Raw genomic sequence first — 20,693 nt, forward strand, 5'->3', positions numbered from 1 at the left:
TGCAGGGTCAGAAATCTCTCAGATTTCATCAAAAAATATTTTAATTTGTGTTCTAAAGATGACTCTGGATGAACTATCCTTTGTAACATATACACTTCTAACATCTATAATATGTTTAGAAATTCAGTAAATAGACTGTAAATAGTGTAATTGCTGACGAATGAGGTGGGGATTGTGTGTTAAATGAACTGTCTTCTAACAGGCTATCTACAGTTCATTTAATGAATAGTCTTATTGTATCTTCTTCTTGCTTGGAAGGAAAACTTGAGTTCAAGGGGTCAAACAAAGTAGGCGGATATAAATTTCAGGAAGGCAAGCCCTCTCATTCTAAAAACGTATTGATGGTGGACAAATAGTGGTATTTTGAATAACTGCCCAACAGGATCTTGAGTCTTTGCCAATAACAGTCAACTGCGCTGAACTCTGAACTGCACTGAAGACAGTTTACAACTCTACCCCTCTTGCAATTTTATTTAGGGCTCCACTGTGCTTGTTTTGAATACTTGCGTTGCATTCAATTTACTTATAATAGGCTAGACCAATATATTAGTCCATAAACAGTTTTGCACATTGGTCATTTCCATATGGATATACATGTGTCTCCATCAGTAGTTTTCAACCGTTTTCCTCAAGATTAGTAAACAGCCACTCAAAAATCTACGTGCGCATCGAGAGTGCAAAGCGGCCCCTCTTGTTATGCAAATTCAATTCCATTTATTATACGCTGAAGCACAATAACACTACTGTTCAGCAGTGCAGTAATACAAACTCACGCAGTCAAAATCTAATCTAGAGCTCGATATTTTTTTATTCAAGCTCTCATTACCCATGACTGCAGCGCAACACAATACGTCGGTTGGCAACAGACCAGTGATGAAGCTACATGAGGTATTTCCTTTCACTTGAGAAAAACGGACAGCATACGGAAGGAGACACCGACACGCTTGGATCTGACGTGTCGGCGACCGGCTTTAGTTATTCGGTGAGGTATTCGGCTATATATATATATATATGCTCGGATATATTCGGATATACATTGCCCCCGCAGAATATGATGCTGAAACGAGTACCATACTCTCAAGAGCGATTAGGTAAAGCAAACAAGTTTATCGGCTAGTGTCACGGTATTTCCTCCTTTCTGTTGACTGGAAGAACACGAACAGATGTGGGATGTGGAACATTTGTGCTTCGCTTTATGATTTCTTTTTGTGTTTAAAGGCTAAACGGTGCCTTCAATATTTGTGATTATTTCTTTCAGTCATATTTTGTGATTAAGGCATTACTGTATACAAAGTATCACTGAAAACAAAATATCACTGAAAAATACAAAAGCTGACCGCGCTAGCTAGTGTTAGCCAATTAGAAAACAGAAGGCAACTCTTTGTCAAAGTATAGGCTTAATTATTATTTATATTATTATAGTTTTGTTCAGGATGAGGGTCAGTCAAGTGTTGTGGAATCAGCCTTGCAGCCTTAAAATTGTACAGTTGGAAACTACACTGGCATAAAATATAGCAGAAGCAAAGACAGTATTACACAGTGACATTTTATATGCCAGATTTTTAGTAACATAATTTTAGTGTTTTAAACAACACAAACTGTGCAAATTATCAAGAGATTTTTGTAATTATATTATTTATGCATTGACAGAACCCAAATTCGTCTCGCTTATGGGTACAACACAGACCGAGCCAACCCAGATGAAGTTGGGTAAGTTGAAAGTGGCACGCCAGAGGTTGCTACAGCGTTATGAGCACCAGCCCTTTGTCTTCTGTCTAGCTGGACTCTACGGCTGCCAGTGGAAACATTACCAGCTCACACATTCTCAGCCCGGACGCTGCTGCTGCTCTAAGGTGCTCTCACATTTATAATGTTAAAAAATATTTCTATATCAGATAAATGCTGTTCTTCTGAACTTTCTATTCATTAAAGAAACCTGAAAAAATTCTACTCGGGTGTTTTCAGCATAATAATAATACATGTGTGTTTTTTTTTTAGCAGCAAATCAGCATATTAGATTGATTTCTGAAAGATCATGTGACTGGAGTAATGATGCTAAAAATTCAGTTTTGAAATCACAGGAATAAATGACATTTTAAAATATATTCAAATAGAAAACATTTTTTAAAATAATAAAAATATTTCAAAATGTTAGTGTCTTTGCTGTACTTTGGATCAAATAAATGCAGGCTTGGTGAGCAGAAGAGAGTTCTTTAAAAAACATTAAAGATCTTACTGTCCAAAAACATTTGACTGGTACACTGTAAAAAATTTCCCCGTAAAAAAACGGTAATCTACTGGCAGCTGTGGTTGCCAGCATCTTACTGTAAAAATACGGTGTACTACTGTTTTTGAAATTAACAGCAAAATGCTGTTTTGTCATCTACAGTATACAACTGTAATTTAGCAGCATATATCTGTTAAATTACATACAGTGTATATAAAATATCACAGTAAGAGGAAATATACACTGATGCAAATCACTTTGCTTTTTCCTCACAAAAGTTCCCTACTATTGTATGAGGTTTTGTGTCCTTATATGCCTGTATGTGATTATTATAGTAATATTTAGGTCAGTTTGAAAATGCAGTGATAGTAAGCCAGATATTTATGCGTTATATAATGGCTTAAAAAGGCTTTACTGTCTTTAATCTTGCAGCTGGAGTGTGGCAGTTTTGCCTTGATCGTTCTGACCTTTTGTATCAGTCTGGTGTTCCTGTACTTTTGGAGTGAAGCACGGAATGACTACAATGACTTTGACTGGTTTGTGTCATACATAAAAGATATATTTGTAATGTTTCATTGACTTCCATTGTGCATTTCTGTTCATTTTTTCATATTTAAAGGAATAGTTCAGCCAAAAATGAAAATTCTGTCATTAATTACTCACCCTCATGTCGTTCCAAACCCGTAAGACCTTTGTTCAGCTTCAGAACACAAATTTAGGTATTTTTGGTGAGATCAGAGAGCTATCTGACCCTGTATAGACAGCAACACAATTGACACATTCAAGGCCCAGAAAGGTAGTAAGGAGTCATGGGACTTTCATGAACACAGACTGGCACAGAAGAGAAGAAAAGGATTCTCATAGCTGCATAACATTACAGTTGAACCACTAATGTCACATGGACTCTTTTAACAATGTCCTTACTACCTTTCTGGGCCTTGAACATGGTAGTTGCAATGCTGTCTATGCAGGCTCAGAAAGCTCTTGGTTATAAAATATCTTAATTTGTGTTAGGATGAACCAAGGCCTTACTGGTTTGGAACGACATGAGAGTGAGCAATTAATGACAGAATGTTCATTTTTGGGTGAACTGTCCCTTTAAATAAAGATGTTTTCAACCTGGAACATTCAATAGTTAAACAGACAGAACTTTTTTAAAGATCTCTTAACTTAACTGAAATACACTAAGGTAATATTTCTTCTGTTTTGCCTCCAGGTTTAATTTTGGTAATCTGGGCTTCTGGTTTCCGTGGTCCATAGTTTTGTTGATTCTTGCTATTTTTTTGTTTACTTATGTTGCTGTTCTGCTGGTATGTGCTTTAAGAATATTCATTCTCACAACCACACAGTTAAGAAATCACTGTTATAGATTAAAGATAGTTCACCAAAAAATTAAAATTCTGTCATTAATTACTCACCCTCATGTCGTTCCAAACCTGTAAGACCTTTGTTCATCTTCAAAACACAAATTAAGGTGTTCAAAAATCAAAAGGTGTACAAATCCAAGAGCTTTTTGACCCTCCATAGAAACGTACCAAAAAACATCAATAATATAGTCCATGTGACAACAGTGGTTAAACTGTAATTTTATGAAGCTACAAGAATACTTTATGTGTGCAAAAAAAAATAAAAATTTGGTATGTTTCTGGGCCTTGAACATAGTAGGATCCTTGCTGTCTATGGAGGGTCAGAAAGCTCTCGGATTCATCAAAAATAGCTTAATTTGTGTTCTGAAAATGAATGAAGGTCTTACGGATTTGGAACAACATGAGGGTGAGTTGTTTACTATTCTCCATTGTGACTGATTAAACGTATCATTGTTGTCAATGTGGTTTTTGTTTGCTTTTATGCTTAAAGTCTTCATTACAAGTTACTAAAAGGTTCATCTGATAATTCGCTGGTAAGAAATGTGTTTACATTCACAGCTGCTGGCAGTTTGTCTTCTCACAGAAGGGCAGAGGTTATATTTACATTGGTGTCACAAGGTAATTTAATCCACATCTTGGCTATGTAACAACTGAAAGTCTGAGTCTGAGAACTGATGGCATCTCTTTTGATAGATCGGGATTTCAGTGACTTTGATTCTCTCCGTTGTTGCCTCATCTGTTCTCACAGATTTATGGAGCAAAGAATGGATGACTGTACTTTTATCTTTTCAGGCATGTTTACTATCAAATGTCTATCTAATACAGATTTATTATTAATATTGAAACACAACTGTGATATTTAATGTTCTCCATTCCCATTTGTCAGGTAACAGCTCCATATCTACACATAGGTGGTGTAGTTTTAATGACTCTATTATCTTGGCCAATAGCTTTCCATGTCTTCCGTATCAATATGAAAGGTAAGAATCAGTTTTTATGCATAATATCATTTCCTTTTTCCACTCTGATGAATCTTAAGTCACAGAAAGTGCATATTCATATTGTGAATTCTCTGCCTGTGTACATTTCAGTGAGACGGATGGCCATCTTGGTGCTGTATATAACTGTTCTAGTGACTTTGTATCTGGTTCCTCTGGGCATGTACTCCCCTTGCATTAAAGAGAGGAGCAGTCTGGGATCAGCTCCAGCTTTAATTGGACACAGGGGAGCACCAATGGTACACTTCATTATTCTTCTAAGGCTTTTAAGGTTCAAGCACAAACCTTGAAATATTACATTTTTTTCTATGTTAAAAACTTCTAAGGTAAGACACCCCAGGTGGAACCAATAGAGTAAAAAGACTAGTTATCACCATACTTTTTGAGTTTAATTGATTGCATTAAGAATGGGAAAAAAAAGTGTATTACAAGTTTTTTGAAATGTTACGTTTACTTAGGAATGATCTAATTATTCAAATATTTCTGTATGCTAATTAATGCTAGCAGCATCCCAAATCATTGGTTTTAGCTGGTTTTAACTGGTTGTAGTTGGTTTGTAGCTGTTTTTAGTTTTTGGTTAAATCAGCTGGTCTTACCTGCTTTTCTTCTAAATCAACTGGTTTTAGCAGTTTATTTATTTATTTATTTTGTTAAAACTGTTAGCTGTTTTTTTGTTAAATCAACTGGTTTTAGCAGATTATTTTTGCTAAATCAGCCGGTTTTAGCTGTTTTTAAGTTGGTTTTCGTTAAATGAACTGGTTTTAGGTAGGTTTAGCAGATTTTTTTTGGTAAATCAACCGTTTTTTTTTTTTTTTTTTTTTTGGTTTTGCTGTGTTTTTCTAAATCAACTGGTTTTACGTGAGTTTTTAGCTGGTTTTGCTAAATCAACTGGTTTTAAGCTGTTTTTGTTCAATCAACTGGTTTTAACCATTTTTTAAGCTGGTTTCCATTTCATTAACTGGTTGTAGATGGTTTTAGCAGTTTTTTTTTTTTTTTTGCTAAATCAGCTTTTTTTTTTTTTTTTTTTTTTTTTTTTTTGGTTTTACGCTGTTTTTCTAAACCAACTGGTTTTAACCATTTTTTGTTGGTGGTTTTATCAGATTTTTTTCTTGCTGAATCAGCCGGCTTTGGCATTTTTTTAAAGCTAATTTTCGTTAAATTAAATGGTTTTAAGCTGTTTTTGTTCAATCAACCGTTTTTAACTGTTTTTTGTTAAATCAGCCAGTTTCAGCGTTTTATAAGTTGGTTTTCATTTCATTAACTGGTTTTAGATGGTTTTAGCAGTTTTTTTGCTAAATCAGCCAGTATTAGCTGTTTTTTAAAACTGATTTTTGTTAAATCGACTGATTTTAGGTGGTTTTATCAGATTGTTTTCTTGCTGAATCAGCCGCTTCGGCGCTTTTTTTTTAAAGCTGGTTTTCATTAAATTAACTGGTTTTAAGCTTTTTTTTGTTCAATCAACTGGTTTTAACCCTTTTTTTTTTTTTAAAACAGTTGGTTTTAGCTGTTTTTTTGTTAAATCAACTGGTTTTAGCTGTTTTTGTTAAGTCTTAGCGTTATTTTAAGCTGGTTTTCATTTCATTAACTGGTTTTAGATGGTTTTAGCATGTTTTTTTTTGTTTTGTTTTACGCTGTTTTTCTAAATCAACTGGTTTTACATGAGTTTTTAGCTGGTTTTGCTAACTCAACTGGTTTTAAGCTGTTATTGTTAAATCAACTGGTTTTAGCTGTTTTTGTTAAATCAGCCAGTTTTAGCGTTTTATAAGCTGGTTTTCATTTCATTAACTGGTTTTAGATTTTAGATTTTGTTTAAAGGTTATTACATAAACCAGAAAATACTGTCAACAGCCAGAAGAAAAGTTGTAATAGTAAAATGCTGTAAAAAATCATGCAAATGCAATATGAACATCCTATGTAAAAATAGTAATTCTGGTTTTATTAATAGTAAGTCTGGTTTATTTACAGCAAGTGCTACTGAAGTGGAGATTTATGGCTCAAAGCATGACAAAAAACTACATTTGAGAAAACAGCTTTTAAAGTTATGTACTGTAACTGAAATCTACAGATGCAAATAGATAAAGGGCAATAAAATAAACACATTTGGCATGTTTTCTTTTATCTAGTATGAAAAGCGTTATGAAAAGCTCAATAGATCGAAATCTCAAAACTGACCAGTGCATGAAAAAAGTGTTTTTGCTTGTAGTGTCTTGGCATAATGTGATAATGCGACTCCTAGTTCAGTATATCTCAAACAACTGCATTAACACTGTAACAGTACAGGACTGCAATATACCATGTGCAGACTGAAAAAAAGCAACTTGTTTGTTGTATCTTCTCTCAGCTTGCCCCTGAAAACACCTACATGTCTTTTGAGAAGGCACTGGCAGCTGGAGCTGATGGTCTGGAGACTGATGTCACTATCAGGTCACTTCTTTAACTGCAAAAAAACCTATTTTATTAATAATGAGTCTATATAAGTCCTCTATAACATTGTTTTTTCTCTTGCTGCAGTTACGATGGCATTCCTTTTCTCATGCACGATAAGAACCTACGCAGGACAACTAACGTAAAAGACGTGTTCCCAAACTGGACGCACACCTCACCTGCCATGTTTACATGGAGAGAGCTGCAAAATCTCAATGCTGGGTCCTGGTTCTTCTCTGTAAGTCTTCAGGATGCAGTTTTTTACTCCTGTAAAAACGTGTTGATATCTAACACTAAATAAAGAGTATTTTCATTATTATTTCCCGCTCAGCAAGACCCCTTTGGAACAGCTTCATCTCTGAGCGTAGATGAGCGTTTGCAAGCTCAGAATCAGTCTGTGTGCACACTGAGGGACTTCCTGGATCTGGCTGCTCAACATGAGAAACTAGTGATCTTTGATCTGTATCGGCCGCCCAGAGGTCACCCTTACAGAGATGACTGGATATCCCGCACCCTGGACGTCATCCAAAACGAGTCATCCATACACTCCAGTCAGGTGTGCCATTACACTGTTACATTTTTGGGTATACTGTAATAAATAAAACAATCTAAGAGTACTTTCTTTAAAAAGTAACACTCTTGTGGTCTTTATGCAGTTTGTTATCAGTTCATTATTATAGATGTTTATTGTGTTTTTATCTAGGTATGGTGGTTGCCTCCAGAGCTCAGAGAGTTTGTACAAGAAATTGACCCAGAGTTACAGCAGACAACAGCTGAACAAGCACCTGTGGAGGACCTTCAGCTCAGACACATATCCAGACTCAACATCCATTACAGCTCCATGTCAGAGAAAGAAATCAGGTTCAGTGGATAGGCTAAAATAAAAAATATATGATTTTATGAACTGATTTTTGCTAATTTTAGCTGTTATTTTTTATTTTATCTGTTTGGCTTCTGTGTTAAACTGTTGGTTTTAGCTGGGGATTTTTTTTTAGCCTTTTTTTCCCTTAATCAACTGGTTTTAGCTGTTTTATTATTAAAACAGCTGATTTAAGCTGTCTTTGTTAAATCAACTGATGTTTAGCTGTTTCTTGTTAAGTCAGCTGGTTTTAGCTGTTTTAAGCTAGTTTTTGTTAAATGAACTGGTTTTTGCTAAATCAACTTGTTTTACCTGATTTTAAGCTGTTTTTTTGCTAAATCAGCTGGTTTTAGCTGTTTTTGTTAAATCAACTGGTTTTAACTGGTTTTTAGTTGTTTCTTGTTAAATCAGCCAGTTTTAGCATTTTTTAAACTGTTTTTGAAGTGAACTGGGTTTAGCTGTTTGATGTTTTTTTTTTTGCTAAATCAACCGGTTTTACCTGATTTTTAGTTGTTTTTGGTAAATCAGCTGGTTTTAGCTCGTTTTTGTTAAATCAATTGGTTTCAAGCTGTATCTTGTTAAATCAACTGGTTTTAGATGTTTTGTAATCTGTTTTTTGTTAAATTAACTGGTTTTAGGTGGGTTTAGCTGTTTTTTCTAAATCAGCTGGTTTTAGCTATTTTTTAGCTGTTTTTTGTTAAATCAACTGGTTTTAGCTGGATTTTAGTTGTTTCTTGTTAAATCAGCCGGATTTAGCTGTTTTTTAAACTGGTTTTTGTTAAATGAAATAGTGTGGGTTTAGCTGTTTTTTACTAAATCAACACGTTTTACCTGATTTTTAGTAGGTTTTCGCTAAATCAGCTGTTTTTAGGTGTTTTTTTGGCTAAATCAGCCAGTTTTGTTTTTAGCTGTTTTTGTTAAATCAACTTGTTTTAGCTGGTTTATGCCTCTTTTTTTTTGATGAACCAGCTAGGTTCAACTTTTTCTAGTTAGATCAGCTGCTTTTAAGATGGTTTTCTTCAAATAAACTGGTTCTAGGTGGGTTCAGTTGTTTTTTGTTTTGTTTTTTTGCTAAATCAGCTGGTTTTACCTGATTTGTAGCTGAATCAGCTGTTTTTGTTAAATTAACTGGTTTGAGCTGGTTTATGCCTTTTTGTTTTTCGATGAAGCTGGGTTTAACTGTTTTTCCTACATTATATATATATATAATACACTGCTCTCCAAAAGTTTGGAAACACCCCTGGCAAAGTGTGTTCCTCAAGTGTTATTATGTCCATTCCCTGTTGTCCTCTCACATCTGTTTTGGACTATTTTCACTTGTAAATGCTGCACATTTCTCTCCTGATTCAGAAAATACGCCGCTGCTAACATCAGCACCAACCTGTATGTGATCAGCGAGCCGTGGCTGTATTCTCTTGCCTGGTGTGCAGGGGCTCATTCTGTCGCCACTAATGCTGTTCACATCCTCAAGAACCTGCAAAAACCACTCTTCCTCATGGTAAATGACACACATCTAGAGATATCAGAGATGTTTTCATCCTGCTATTGGAATTTTTTTCTATGGCTTTCCTTTGTCTCTCACAGACGCTGGATGAGTACAGGCTCATGTGGATTCTTACCGACATCGCTTCCCTTATTCTTGTCGTGCTCATCTTTGTGTTTCACGGGTGAGTCCAAGCACATCTCACTGTAACAGTCAACATGTAGCTGCAGTCCAAAAACACTGTACATCAGAGTGTTTTTTATCATTATAGGGTGGATGTGTACATACACTGCCAACACACATTAATGTTCAAACAACATGTAACAACATGTAAAAGTGAACTTTGCATCCGATGACCCCTTTAAGCTATTCAATAGGTATTAAAAGGTCATACACAACTAGTGATTAGAACATAATAGACAAATGTGTGGGTAACATACATGGTGTGGAGTTGCAATAGATGCAATGGACTGATGTTCATCTATAAGCCCTTTTAAGCATCATTTTGGTGCATATTTATGTAAAAAGGACAGTCTCTCTGTCATTCTGTGAACTAAGGGCATGTTCTGAGGAGCAAAAGAATCTTATCTTGGGTGGGGGAGCACCACCCAACGAAGTTTCCTCATGTGATGGTCCTGATGTCCTGTATCTTTGACCATTAATCTTGGGTTTCTAGCCCCAAAATTGACAATCTCCTTCCTGTGTTGGCATTATCAATAATTGTGTTCTGTTGCAAGTTGTTCAAAGCTGTTCAAAGTTGGTTGGTTAGACTTACTTCAGGCTGGCTGGTGCCAGGGTATCATGGACAGATTTATGACGTGATCTGGTTAGCCTGGGCCTCTTTGTGGAATTTGGCTCTTTGGTTTCAACAATGTTCTAATTGAATCTTCAATTTGTCTGATTCGCTCTGATACCCTACACTATGTAGGCTGTTAATGGTGTTGTATTTGCAGGTGGAGGGAGCGTGGGTTGGCTCTCAGTGTGGACAGCAGTTCAGTACTTGAAAACAGGTCCTACAGACAGTTCAGGACAGGTAAGAAGCATTTACTCTTTTAAACAACCTCTTAAGTCAAATAAATGAATAATTAAATGAATGGTTCACCCAAATGTAAACTATTTATTTAATCTGAATCTTCAAGACCATTATGCTGATCATGTTTCACATTCCCATGAACAGAGGTGAATGATGTGTGGTCTTTATCCAACATGAGCGCCTCTGACAAGCAGGAACCTGATGCCTAATGAAGTGTTTTGGTTCATATTTAACCCCTTATGTTAAAAAAAATCTCTAACTGATGTTCAGTTATGGCAGTATAAACCACTGTTTATGTGGTACATTAAAATCGCACTTACATTTTATAAATTGTAAGCGTTTGGTCAGAACTTCACAGATATGTGAGCTGTCATGGGATTCATATAGTTAACAAATGCTAAGTTCTAGTGACTAATCTTGCACGTCAGACTTTATATTATCATCATTTGAGTTATTGCCTTTCACAAGCCCCAGGTTTTATCAGTGCTACCGTAAAGGTTTCCATTTCAAGCACGAATGGAAATATTTGTCATGTCAATGAAACTGATGTTTCTTTCACTGATCTATTAGTGGATCCATTGGTTTTATGTTTCATCGTAAGTGATATTTAAAATCCATGTCATGGTTTTGGCTGAATCATTACTCCTAGACAGGAATTTAATTGTGTAAGAATCCAGGTGATAAATCATTTTTGTACAAATGTTTTGTCTTCTAATTTAGTTCAGGTCTGATTCAGTATCATGTTTAGGCTTGTAGGATCATTCAGTGTAATCATTTTTTGGTTATTGCAATATGATATACGTGTGTCTGGAATTATGATGTTCTTAATGTTTGCTTTAAAGCCATGTTTGTTTATTCTTCATTATTTGGATGATTTTTCTTCAAATGTTAGGACTGTTACAATCTTGTTTTTTTACTACTTGAATAAATCTTGTGTCTGATTAAATTGTTTTACATTGCATTTTGCAAGAAACTACAAAATCTGTTCTTATAAAAAATATTAAAAATTATTTTCATTAATTGAAAATAAAATATAAATATTAGATGAAAAACTTAAACTTAAAATTGTAAATGTTGAAGTTGGAGTATTAAAATGACTAAAACAACAACAACAAAAAAACTAAACAAATAAAGAATATATTAAAATAACACTGACTGCAAAATTTCTTTTACCTCAAATGTTGTTTTATTTATAAACAGCAGCTTCCAACACAAGAAAATAGGAATGACCAGAATTATGAACTACAAAAACATACATTCTAAAAAAAAAAAAAAAAAAAAAAAAAAAAGAATAAATAAATTGGACAATGCTTAAAGATTTAGCCTAAATATCTTGAGTAGAAATTCTGATTGTAGTCTTCTAAATGATCATTTAATTTACATTTTAATATGTATCTCTGAAATACCTGGAGAAATATTATTCAGAAAAATTAAGAGAATATCTTTTTAGACAATTGAATTTTGTCGTTTCATGAGTAAGTCTTCAAGCTAAGGGTCAAAACCAAATCCTGCAACATTTTCATAATTTTATAATCCATTTAATTGGCAAAATGAGATGTGCAAATAATTCATAAATTAAATAACTGAAATCATGAACTTGATCATAGACTTTCAAATTGGTATCAAAAACCATATGAGGGCCTAAAACTCAAAGGCAACAGTTTTTTGACTGTGAATTTATCATGTTCTTCATTGACAATAAAAGACTGAGAAATGCTATAAAATAAATTAAACTCACAATTTACAATTAAGGCTCCAGTATGAAAAAGTAACAACACTAAAGCAGATTCATTTTATCTTCATGTATCAAAATTATGGATCTAAGATATAGTGAGAACTGAGTCTGTGTGCTTATAAATAAACAGTGCACTATTACAAGTCTTTCATGTTACTTGTTATTTACACGTGAACTGCGCTGCTTGGTCATGGTCGTCAACATCTGACTGATGTAAGACGTGAGAAGATCATCCATCTTGTATCCCTGCCACACAAAGTATCAAAGTATCATCTTAAGTCTTTTATAAAAGAATAGCATTTATGTAACCAGTACCATCTGATACGATCACAGTATTTTATGTAAGAGGTGACTCACCAGTGAAGTCTCACATAGAAGTTTGCTGCCTCTAACCAGGTTACCAATGGTAATGTGGAAATAGGTATTTCCACTACTCCAGTTAGAGATTTTGGTGAAGGGGTGTGTGCCCAAAACGTCCTGCAGGCAGATGAGTAAATACCATTCAAACATTATTCGAAGGTTCTACATTAGGATCTAATAAAAGTTAACAGAAGAGTTTTTGACACAAAAGAGGAAGAAAGTGTCAACTGGCTGCTGTGATTTAGTCTTTATTTATGTTACTGCAAGGTAAGTGTAACATCAACATTTAAATATGAATGCTAAATGCCAAAATTACGACGCCATTTTAGTGCCACGTTAAAAAAATAAAAAATTACAAGTAGCCAGATTAAGGTCGTAAAGTGAGAATAAAGTAAAAAATATTTTGAGAATAAAGTCGAAATTACAATAATAAAGTCGAAATGTTTCGAGAATAAAGTTGAAATTACGAGAATTAAATCGTAGCAATTAAAGTTATAATATTTTGAGAGTATAGCCTGCGCATGAAAATGGCTCGGATTGGGAGTGCCGGGAGAAGTTGCCAGGCCACCTGAATTTATTTGGATATATGTGGGATTATTAGCAGAAGTCATACCATGTGTTATACTCACAGGGACAGTACACTTGGAAATAATATTTTCACGTCTTCGATTGCATTCATTAGGCTTATTTGTAGTGCGCCAGCCACCCAATAATAGCAATAAGCTTTGTGCTTTTGGTACTTTTAATATAAAATACCAGACCACACAAAACTGTCACGCCACATTAAAGAGTTGTAACAGACATATTGTTCATATTTTGCTATAAAACTGACAGATTTTGAAAGCTGAGACTTTGGAGTATCTCCCGGTGCTCCCAATCTGGGCCATTTGCATGCGCAATAGGCTAGAATATACTTTTAAAATTTAACTTTAATCTTGTAATTGCTACAAATTAATTCTCATAATTTTGACTTTATTCTCAAAATACTTTGACTTTATTCTCTAAACATTTTGACTTTATTTTCGAAACATTTCGACTTTATTTTCGTAATTTTGACTTTAATCTTGAAACATTTCTCATAATTTTGATGTATTGTCAAAATATTTAGACTTTATTCTCGTACTTTCAACTTTATTCTCGAAATATTATGACTTTAATCTAGTAATCTTTTACTTTTATTATTTTTTTTTTTTAACATGGCACTAAAACGCTGTTGTACAAAATTAACACTTTTTAGTAAAAAATACTCAGCGAAGACACATTAAATACAAAAAATGACAGCAAAAATGTTGACACTGTTACAAAAAATTCTAAAGAATATTGTGCTTTTGAACTTTATATTCATCAAAGAATCTTTAAAAAATGTATCACGGTTTCCAAAAAACATTAAGCAGAAACTGTTTTTTTTTTTTTTTTAAGATTTATTTTTGTAGTTTTTGCCTTTTATTGATAGGACAGTAGTGAGACAGGAAATTAAGTGGGAGAGAGAAGGGGGGACGGGATCGGAAAGGTCCACGAGCCGGGACTCGAACACGGGACGCCTGAAGCTATCTTCGAGGCGATCGGTGCTGACAAGCAGCAACTGTTTTCAACATAAGAAATGTTTCTAAAAGTGAAAGTTCACCCAAAAATGAAAATTACCCCATGATTTACTCACCCTCAAGCCATCCTAGGTAAATATGCCTTTCTTCTTTCAGATAAATATAATCAGAGTTATATTAAAATAATGTCCTGGCTCTTCCAAGATTTATAATGGCAGTGAATAGCTGTTGAGATTTTGAAGTCTGATAAAGTGCATCCATCTATCATAAAAAGTACTCCACACAGCTCAAGGGGGTTAATAAAGGCTTTCTGAAGCGAATCGATGCGTTTTTGTAAGAAAAATATCCATATTTACTTCATAAACCGTAATCTGTAGCTTGTGCTAAGTGTCGTACATGTGTTCATGAGCGAGTGACATTGTTATTGGCGGATGATGTAGGACAAACGCGGTGGCGAATGTGGAAGTGACAAGCGCGGAAACGCAGCGTAGAGAACAAAACAAATCACCGGTCATGAGCAATAAGTACAAAACAAGGATTTGTAAAGAAAAATGTTGGAAGATTTCAGTAAGAGCTGAGAGGAGCCTTGTTTTCCTTTGTTGCAAACAAAATTTGGTTCTCATGAGACATATTCCGCTACATTTACATCCTACATCATCCGTTTCAACGCCACTATTGTGAATGTACATAAAACAGTTAGTGGAAGCTAGAGATTATGCTTTATATAGTTTTAAATATGGATATTTTTCTTACACAAACACATCGATTCACTTCAGAAGGCCTTTATTAACTGCCCAGAACTGTGTGGAGCACTTTTTATGATGGATGGATGCACTTAATTGGACTTCAAAATCATAACACCCATTCACTGGCATTATAAAGCTAGGAACAGCCAGGACATTTATTAATATAACTCCGACTGTATACTTCTGAAAGAAGAAAGTCACATACATCTAAGATGGCTTGAGGGTGAGTAAATCATGGAGTAATTTTCATTTTTTGTGAGTTATGTCTTTAAATCTGCTATTTACATACATTACATTGGTCTTGGCAGTGTGTAAACCCACCTTTGTTTTCGGGTCAATGAGAGTAACACCATGCTTGTTGATTGCTATTAATAGGACTTCTGGGAAATTTGGATCTGAGGATTGCTGTGGGTGAAAATCAAAACATCATTAAACCACATGATGTCAGTTCAATTTACAAAGCTGAATAAATCAAATTCTAGAATTGAGGACAAAGTCGTTTTGTTTGCTCAGCATTTGCCATTCAGTGATTCAACTTTACATCATGTTTTGGCAAACTTGCCTTGACTTCAAAAAATGCAGATCCAAAAGTAGGCCACTTGTAAATGATTTCCAGAAACATCAGTTTAGCTTCCTCTCGAGATTTCCCTGCATGTTTATTGAAGTATGTGACGACAGGCTGTAGAAGAAACAAAGACTCACCGCATTAGCTTCTCACGAATGAATGTATGAAGTAGGACTAGTGTTGTTCACTCACCCGTTTCCAGTCGTCGGGTGACAGCTGATGGATCATGTCCTGAGGAACCAGCTCTTTCAGCATCTTGCTGAAGTTATGAAACTGTGATTTGTCCTCCTCAAACCTCACTCTGTAAATGAGCGCAGCCAGCTGGAACGCCTCTTCAAGACAGCACTTGTGGTAGCCACGCAGATACTTCGGGAGCTCCTGAAGAAAGTTTAGGAAAAAGAGCATCAAACAAAGTGTTTGAAAAAAGAGCTTGAATTCACATATTAAGTACAAGAGAGAATCTTCCACCTGGAAGTAATGAAAAATGGAGTCGGCCATTGGATCTTTGCCTGGAACGGTGTTGGTCCACAGTTTCTTCATGAAAAACACTTGGTAGGTCAGTGAAGGCACTGCGCCTACAAAACCAACAGAAGCATTAGCACCTCTCATGTTTACACTCAATATCATTTGAATGAACAATACACATAAATACCGTCTTTCACAGCTCTGGCTTTTTTGATCCAGTCTGTCAGATGTCGAACAAAGTCAAAGAAGAAATCTCCTTCTGGCACACTGATCACCTGAAACGTTTAACCCAAATGCTGACATGTCAAAGACATCTAAGATTAAAATACACACTGACAAATAACTGCTGACTAAAGATCGTGCTTTGAGAAGGCTGTAATGTAAAAATCACGTCCTGAGTTATTTAGTGTGTCATAAACTCACACAGAACTCCTTCATCTTATCTGAACAGACGTTTGACAGCTTTGTAGCCTCACCTTGTCAGAAATTTTGACAAACAAGCTGAAGCCTTCAGAAGCCTGGAGCGTCATTCTGCCGGCGATGTTCAGACAGAAATCTTTGGCTTTGGTGCTCGATTCAACTTCGAAAGCCTAGGAATAAAAATGATATTTGAAAAAAAGACAAATGCTGGTTATTGGGGGAGTTTATTTTAGCATATATACAAACAGTGGAAGGTAAAAGGCCTAAAACCACTTTTCAGGGATATTAATGTTAACTAAAGCTAAAACCATTAAAAATCATTACTTGAACCAAAATAACTGATAACTTTAACTTATATTTATTTTTAATAAAATAAACTTTAACATATTTTATTTATTTAATGTTAACTAAAGCTAAAATTATTTTAAAAAGCATTACTTGAATAAAAATAACTGTTAACTGAAATAAATTAAAATATTTTACATTTATTTTTAATAAAAAAACTTTAACTTATTTTATTTCCTTAATGTTAACTAAAGCTAAAAAAAAAAAAAAAAACATTAAATTTAAATATTTTTAATGTATTTTTCATTAAAAATGAACTGATTTTATATCTTTAATGTTAACTAAAGCTGAAACATTTAAAAAAAAAAAAAATTACTTGAACCAAAATAACTTTTTCGAAAATAAATTAAAATATTTGACATTTATTTTTAATAAAAAACTTTAACATTTTATTTCTTTAATGTTAACTAAAGCTAAAACATTAAAAAAAAACAATACTTGAACCAAAATAACTGTTAAATGAAATAAATTAAAATATTTTATATTCATTTTTAATAAAACAAACTTTAATATATTTTATTTCTTTAATGTTAACTAAAGCTAAAACCATTTAAAAAAGCATTACTTGAACCAAAATAACTGTTAATTGAAATGAATTAAAAATATTTTATATTTATTTTACATAAAAAAAACTTTAGCCTTTTTTTATTTCTCATTTTTGTTTACTTTAATTTTTACAAAAATTAATAAATAAAAATGAATAACTATATAAGCCTATTAAAAAACACAAAAACAGAATTACTAAAATTACTAAAAAGTAAAACGAAAACAGACAATATAAAAAAATATAATTCAAGATTTTAACAAAAGCTATAATAACTGATAATATATCAGTGATACAAAAATAACACTGGTGTAAATGCTTCTATTGACATTTTTATTCATTTTAAACCTTTTCTTTACAAATTATATCACCATAACAATTTAAATCAGACATTAACAAATTGATCTATTTATACACTATATGTTTTTTTTCATACCATAAACTCAGTTAAATGATTTTTTAGGAAAATATTGTAATATAAATAGTCAATACAATACATAATATAGATAAAACAATATAAAGAATCAACATAAATCTATATATCTATCTATCTATCTATCTATCTATCTATATATATATATATACACACACACACACACACACTAAACAGTTAAAAAAATCTAACAATAATGTTGCATCCTTGCTCCTATGATTTAATGTTATCACCAATTAATTTATTAATGTATACATAACTAGACTGTGTATTTGATGTTTGTTGTACTGAATTATGAACTACATTCTATGTCTACATCATTTGTATTAATTTATTATTTTTTTATAACTAAAAAAAACAGTGCAGGCCAGATTTCAGCTATATTTAAACCAAAAAAGAAATGAATCTCTGGAGTCTCGAGTCTATTCACACTTCATCTCTCTTTTCCCGCTTTCTCCAGAAGCTCCACATAACTCTGTGCTTAATTGAGGATGCAAATGAGGTCAGAGCACAATGGGGCGTTCTCTCTGCTTCCTCATGCATAAATAAACACTGCAGCGCATGACAGACAGAGAGAATATTACCTTCACAGGAGGCTGGATACAACACAGACTACAGGTAACAGATGCACGACTAGAGTTAACATGAAAACTCTCACCTCATCAGTGTCATCAGGGAAGTACACTTTGTGAAAGATCTGGGTAGTTTTGTGTTGAATAGCCTCCACTTCTACAAGGTGAGGAGGATACTTTCTAGATCCGTTTCTGTCAGTGGAAAAAAAAAGTTTTAAGGGAATTCCAAGCAACATTGGAGACACATGTTCGTATGTGCTGTGAGGGTTACCGCAAGGCTTTCTGGAGTCTCTGCATGCAGTCTGGAGCGACTGGATGATGTTTCTTGGATTGGAGGAACTTTTGTACATGAGGAAGCAACATGTTGCTTGGAGGAAAAAGCCCAGTGCAGAGCCAGAGAAGCTCCCAGCCCTTCTCCTCGCTGTATCTGAACACAAAGAAGCCCTGTCAGCTGACTAATTAGTCAACAATGATGTTAACTTTTGCAAGCTGACCACTAGGGAACAGACTGATACAGATTCATGAGACACATTATCTGTTTTTTACAGTTATGGGTCTCATTCACTATATGTGCGTAACCTGTGAGCAAACATTTACATGCAAAATGATAATTTATTTAAATTTTTGCATGTATACTTAAAAAAAAAAAATCCTAAAATAATAACTAGATGAGTAAAGTTTGAGGAAAAACTTTGAGTTGGCTTGAGAAAGCCTGAAAGTTTTTAAAGCAGCTGTAAGAGTATGAAAGTTGATGTTACTAGCATGATTTAGAACATTGCTTACATGATTTAACATGTTGTTAGCATGTTTTAGCATGATTAGCTTGTTGGTTGCATTTTTATAGGCTGATTACCATGTTGTTAGCATATTATTAGCATGATGTTAGCACGATTAACAAGTTAATGGCATGATTCTAACATGATTAGCAAGTTACCGGCATGTTGTTAGCATGATTAGCATTCTGCTACTATGAGTAATATGTTACTAACATGTTGCTAGCATGTTTCTAACATGATTAGCATGTTGCTAGCATGTTTTTAACATGATTACCATGTTACCAGCATGTTTCTAGCATGATTAGCATGTTACTAGCTTGTTTCTAACATGTTTCTAACATGATGAGCATGTTACTAGCATGTTGCTAGCATGAGTGGCAAATTACTAGCATGTTTCTAACATGCTTAGCATGTTACTTGCATGTTGTTAGCATGATTAGCATGTTGATAGCATGTTGTTACCATGATTTGCAATTTAGTAACATGTTGCTAGCGTGATTAACAAGTTACTAGCATGTTAATAGCATGATTACCACGTTTCTAGCTTGTTGCTAGCATGATTAGCATATTACTAGCATGTTGCTAGTGTGATTAACAAGTTACTAGCATGTTGCTAGTATGATTAGCAAGTTATTAGCATGTTGTTAACAAGTTTATAACATGTTTAACAAGTTAGTAGCATGTTAGCAAGTTACTAGCGTGTTTCTAGCATAATTAGCATGTTGCTAACATGATTAGCATGTAATAACATGTTGATAACATGATTAACAAATTACTAGCATAATTAACATGTTTCTAGCATGATTACCATGTTGCTAACATGTTGTTAGCAAGATTTGCAAGTTAATAGCATTTTGCTAGCATGATTAACACGTTACTAGCTTGTTGCTAACATGATTAGTATATTACTAGCATGTTGTTAGCATGTTTCTAGCATGATTAGTATATTACTAGCATGACGTTAGCATGATTAGCATGTTACACGCATTTTACCATGATTAGCAAGTTACTAGCATGTTGCTAGCGTGTTTCTAGCATAATTAGCATGTTGCTAGCATGTTTCTAGCATGATTAGTATATTACTAGCATGCTGTTAGCATGATTAGTGTTACAAGCATTTTAACACGATTAGAAAGTTACTAGCATGATTAGCAAGTTACTAACATGTTGCTAGCGTGTTTCTAGCATAATTAGCATGTTGCTAGCATGTTTCTAGCATGATTAGTATATTACTAGCATGCTGTTAGCATGATTAGTGTGTTACAAGCATTTTAACATGATTAGAAAGTTACTAGCATGATTAACAAGCTACTAACATGTTGCTAGCGTGTTTCTAGCACAATTTGCATGTTGCTAACATGATTAACAAATCACTAGCATTTTGCCAGCATGTTGTTAGCATGATTAACATGTTTCTAACATGATTAACTTGTTTAAAACAGGTAAACCAGTTGATTCTGTAAAAACCAGCTAAAAACAGCTAAAACCAGCCTAATCTGGCCGGTTTAATCTGAAAATAGCTGTTTTAACATTGGCTTTTAGCACGTCTCCCAGCTTGGCCAGCTAAGACCAGCCTAACCAGCTTAAAAGTGGCCAAAAATACTTTAAACCGTTTTAAAACCAGCCTAGGCGACCAGCCAAATCAGCCATTAAGCTTACGCTGTTTTTTTTACAGTTTTTTTTTACAGCTTTCTTATGTACGGACTTGTTAAGCTTTGCTATAGCAATAAACAGCTTAGATGCACCATAGGTCTTGATATAGGTTTTGATAGTCTGGCTTTCGAAAACCATAAGCCGGAT

General features: G+C 34.1%; 2 protein-coding genes across 7 annotated transcripts in view; one reads left to right on the forward strand and one right to left on the reverse strand.

The window, feature by feature from the left end:
- The first annotated feature begins 715 nt into the window (after nucleotides 1-715).
- On the forward strand, nucleotides 716-11,691 carry gdpd4b (glycerophosphodiester phosphodiesterase domain containing 4b). 4 transcript variants are annotated; one of them, XM_051093268.1, is made up of 17 exons: nucleotides 716-1,091; nucleotides 1,651-1,710; nucleotides 1,780-1,853; nucleotides 2,660-2,763; nucleotides 3,444-3,537; nucleotides 4,153-4,212; nucleotides 4,288-4,386; nucleotides 4,481-4,574; nucleotides 4,686-4,831; nucleotides 6,934-7,016; nucleotides 7,104-7,254; nucleotides 7,348-7,572; nucleotides 7,720-7,877; nucleotides 9,226-9,373; nucleotides 9,460-9,542; nucleotides 10,312-10,391; nucleotides 10,536-11,691. In XM_051093268.1, exons 1-17 carry the CDS (start codon nucleotides 884-886, stop codon nucleotides 10,598-10,600), a joined length of 1,932 nt encoding a protein of 643 aa, XP_050949225.1. In that variant the 5' UTR covers nucleotides 716-883; the 3' UTR covers nucleotides 10,601-11,691. The 4 variants fall into 4 exon arrangements, with proteins under 4 accessions (XP_050949225.1, XP_050949228.1, XP_050949224.1 ...); XM_051093271.1 differs by having other exon boundaries at nucleotides 716-982; XM_051093267.1 differs by having other exon boundaries at nucleotides 1,651-1,853.
- Nucleotides 11,692-11,736: 45 nt separating this feature from the next.
- The window catches only part of myo7ab (myosin VIIAb), a 47,592-nt gene continuing 38,635 nt past the window's right edge, over nucleotides 11,737-20,693 (reverse strand). For 2 of the 3 annotated variants that reach the window (XM_051093266.1, XM_051093264.1), the window contains 10 exons: nucleotides 18,389-18,544; nucleotides 18,204-18,309; nucleotides 16,280-16,393; nucleotides 15,991-16,078; nucleotides 15,807-15,913; nucleotides 15,531-15,716; nucleotides 15,336-15,452; nucleotides 15,095-15,178; nucleotides 12,484-12,603; nucleotides 11,738-12,372 (listed from right to left, as the gene is read on the reverse strand). In XM_051093266.1, coding sequence (XP_050949223.1) covers nucleotides 12,280-12,372; nucleotides 12,484-12,603; nucleotides 15,095-15,178; nucleotides 15,336-15,452; nucleotides 15,531-15,716; nucleotides 15,807-15,913; nucleotides 15,991-16,078; nucleotides 16,280-16,393; nucleotides 18,204-18,309; nucleotides 18,389-18,544 — 1,171 coding nt within the window. In that variant the 3' untranslated portion in view covers nucleotides 11,738-12,279. Of the gene's footprint in view, nucleotides 12,373-12,483; nucleotides 12,604-15,094; nucleotides 15,179-15,335; nucleotides 15,453-15,530; nucleotides 15,717-15,806; nucleotides 15,914-15,990; nucleotides 16,079-16,279; nucleotides 16,394-18,203; nucleotides 18,310-18,388; nucleotides 18,545-20,693 lie in introns of all 3 variants that reach the window. The other variant, XM_051093265.1, reaches the window with a different exon arrangement.

This window comes from Labeo rohita, chromosome 21, assembly GCF_022985175.1.
Source record: "Labeo rohita strain BAU-BD-2019 chromosome 21, IGBB_LRoh.1.0, whole genome shotgun sequence".
Lineage (NCBI taxonomy): Eukaryota > Metazoa > Chordata > Actinopteri > Cypriniformes > Cyprinidae > Labeo > Labeo rohita.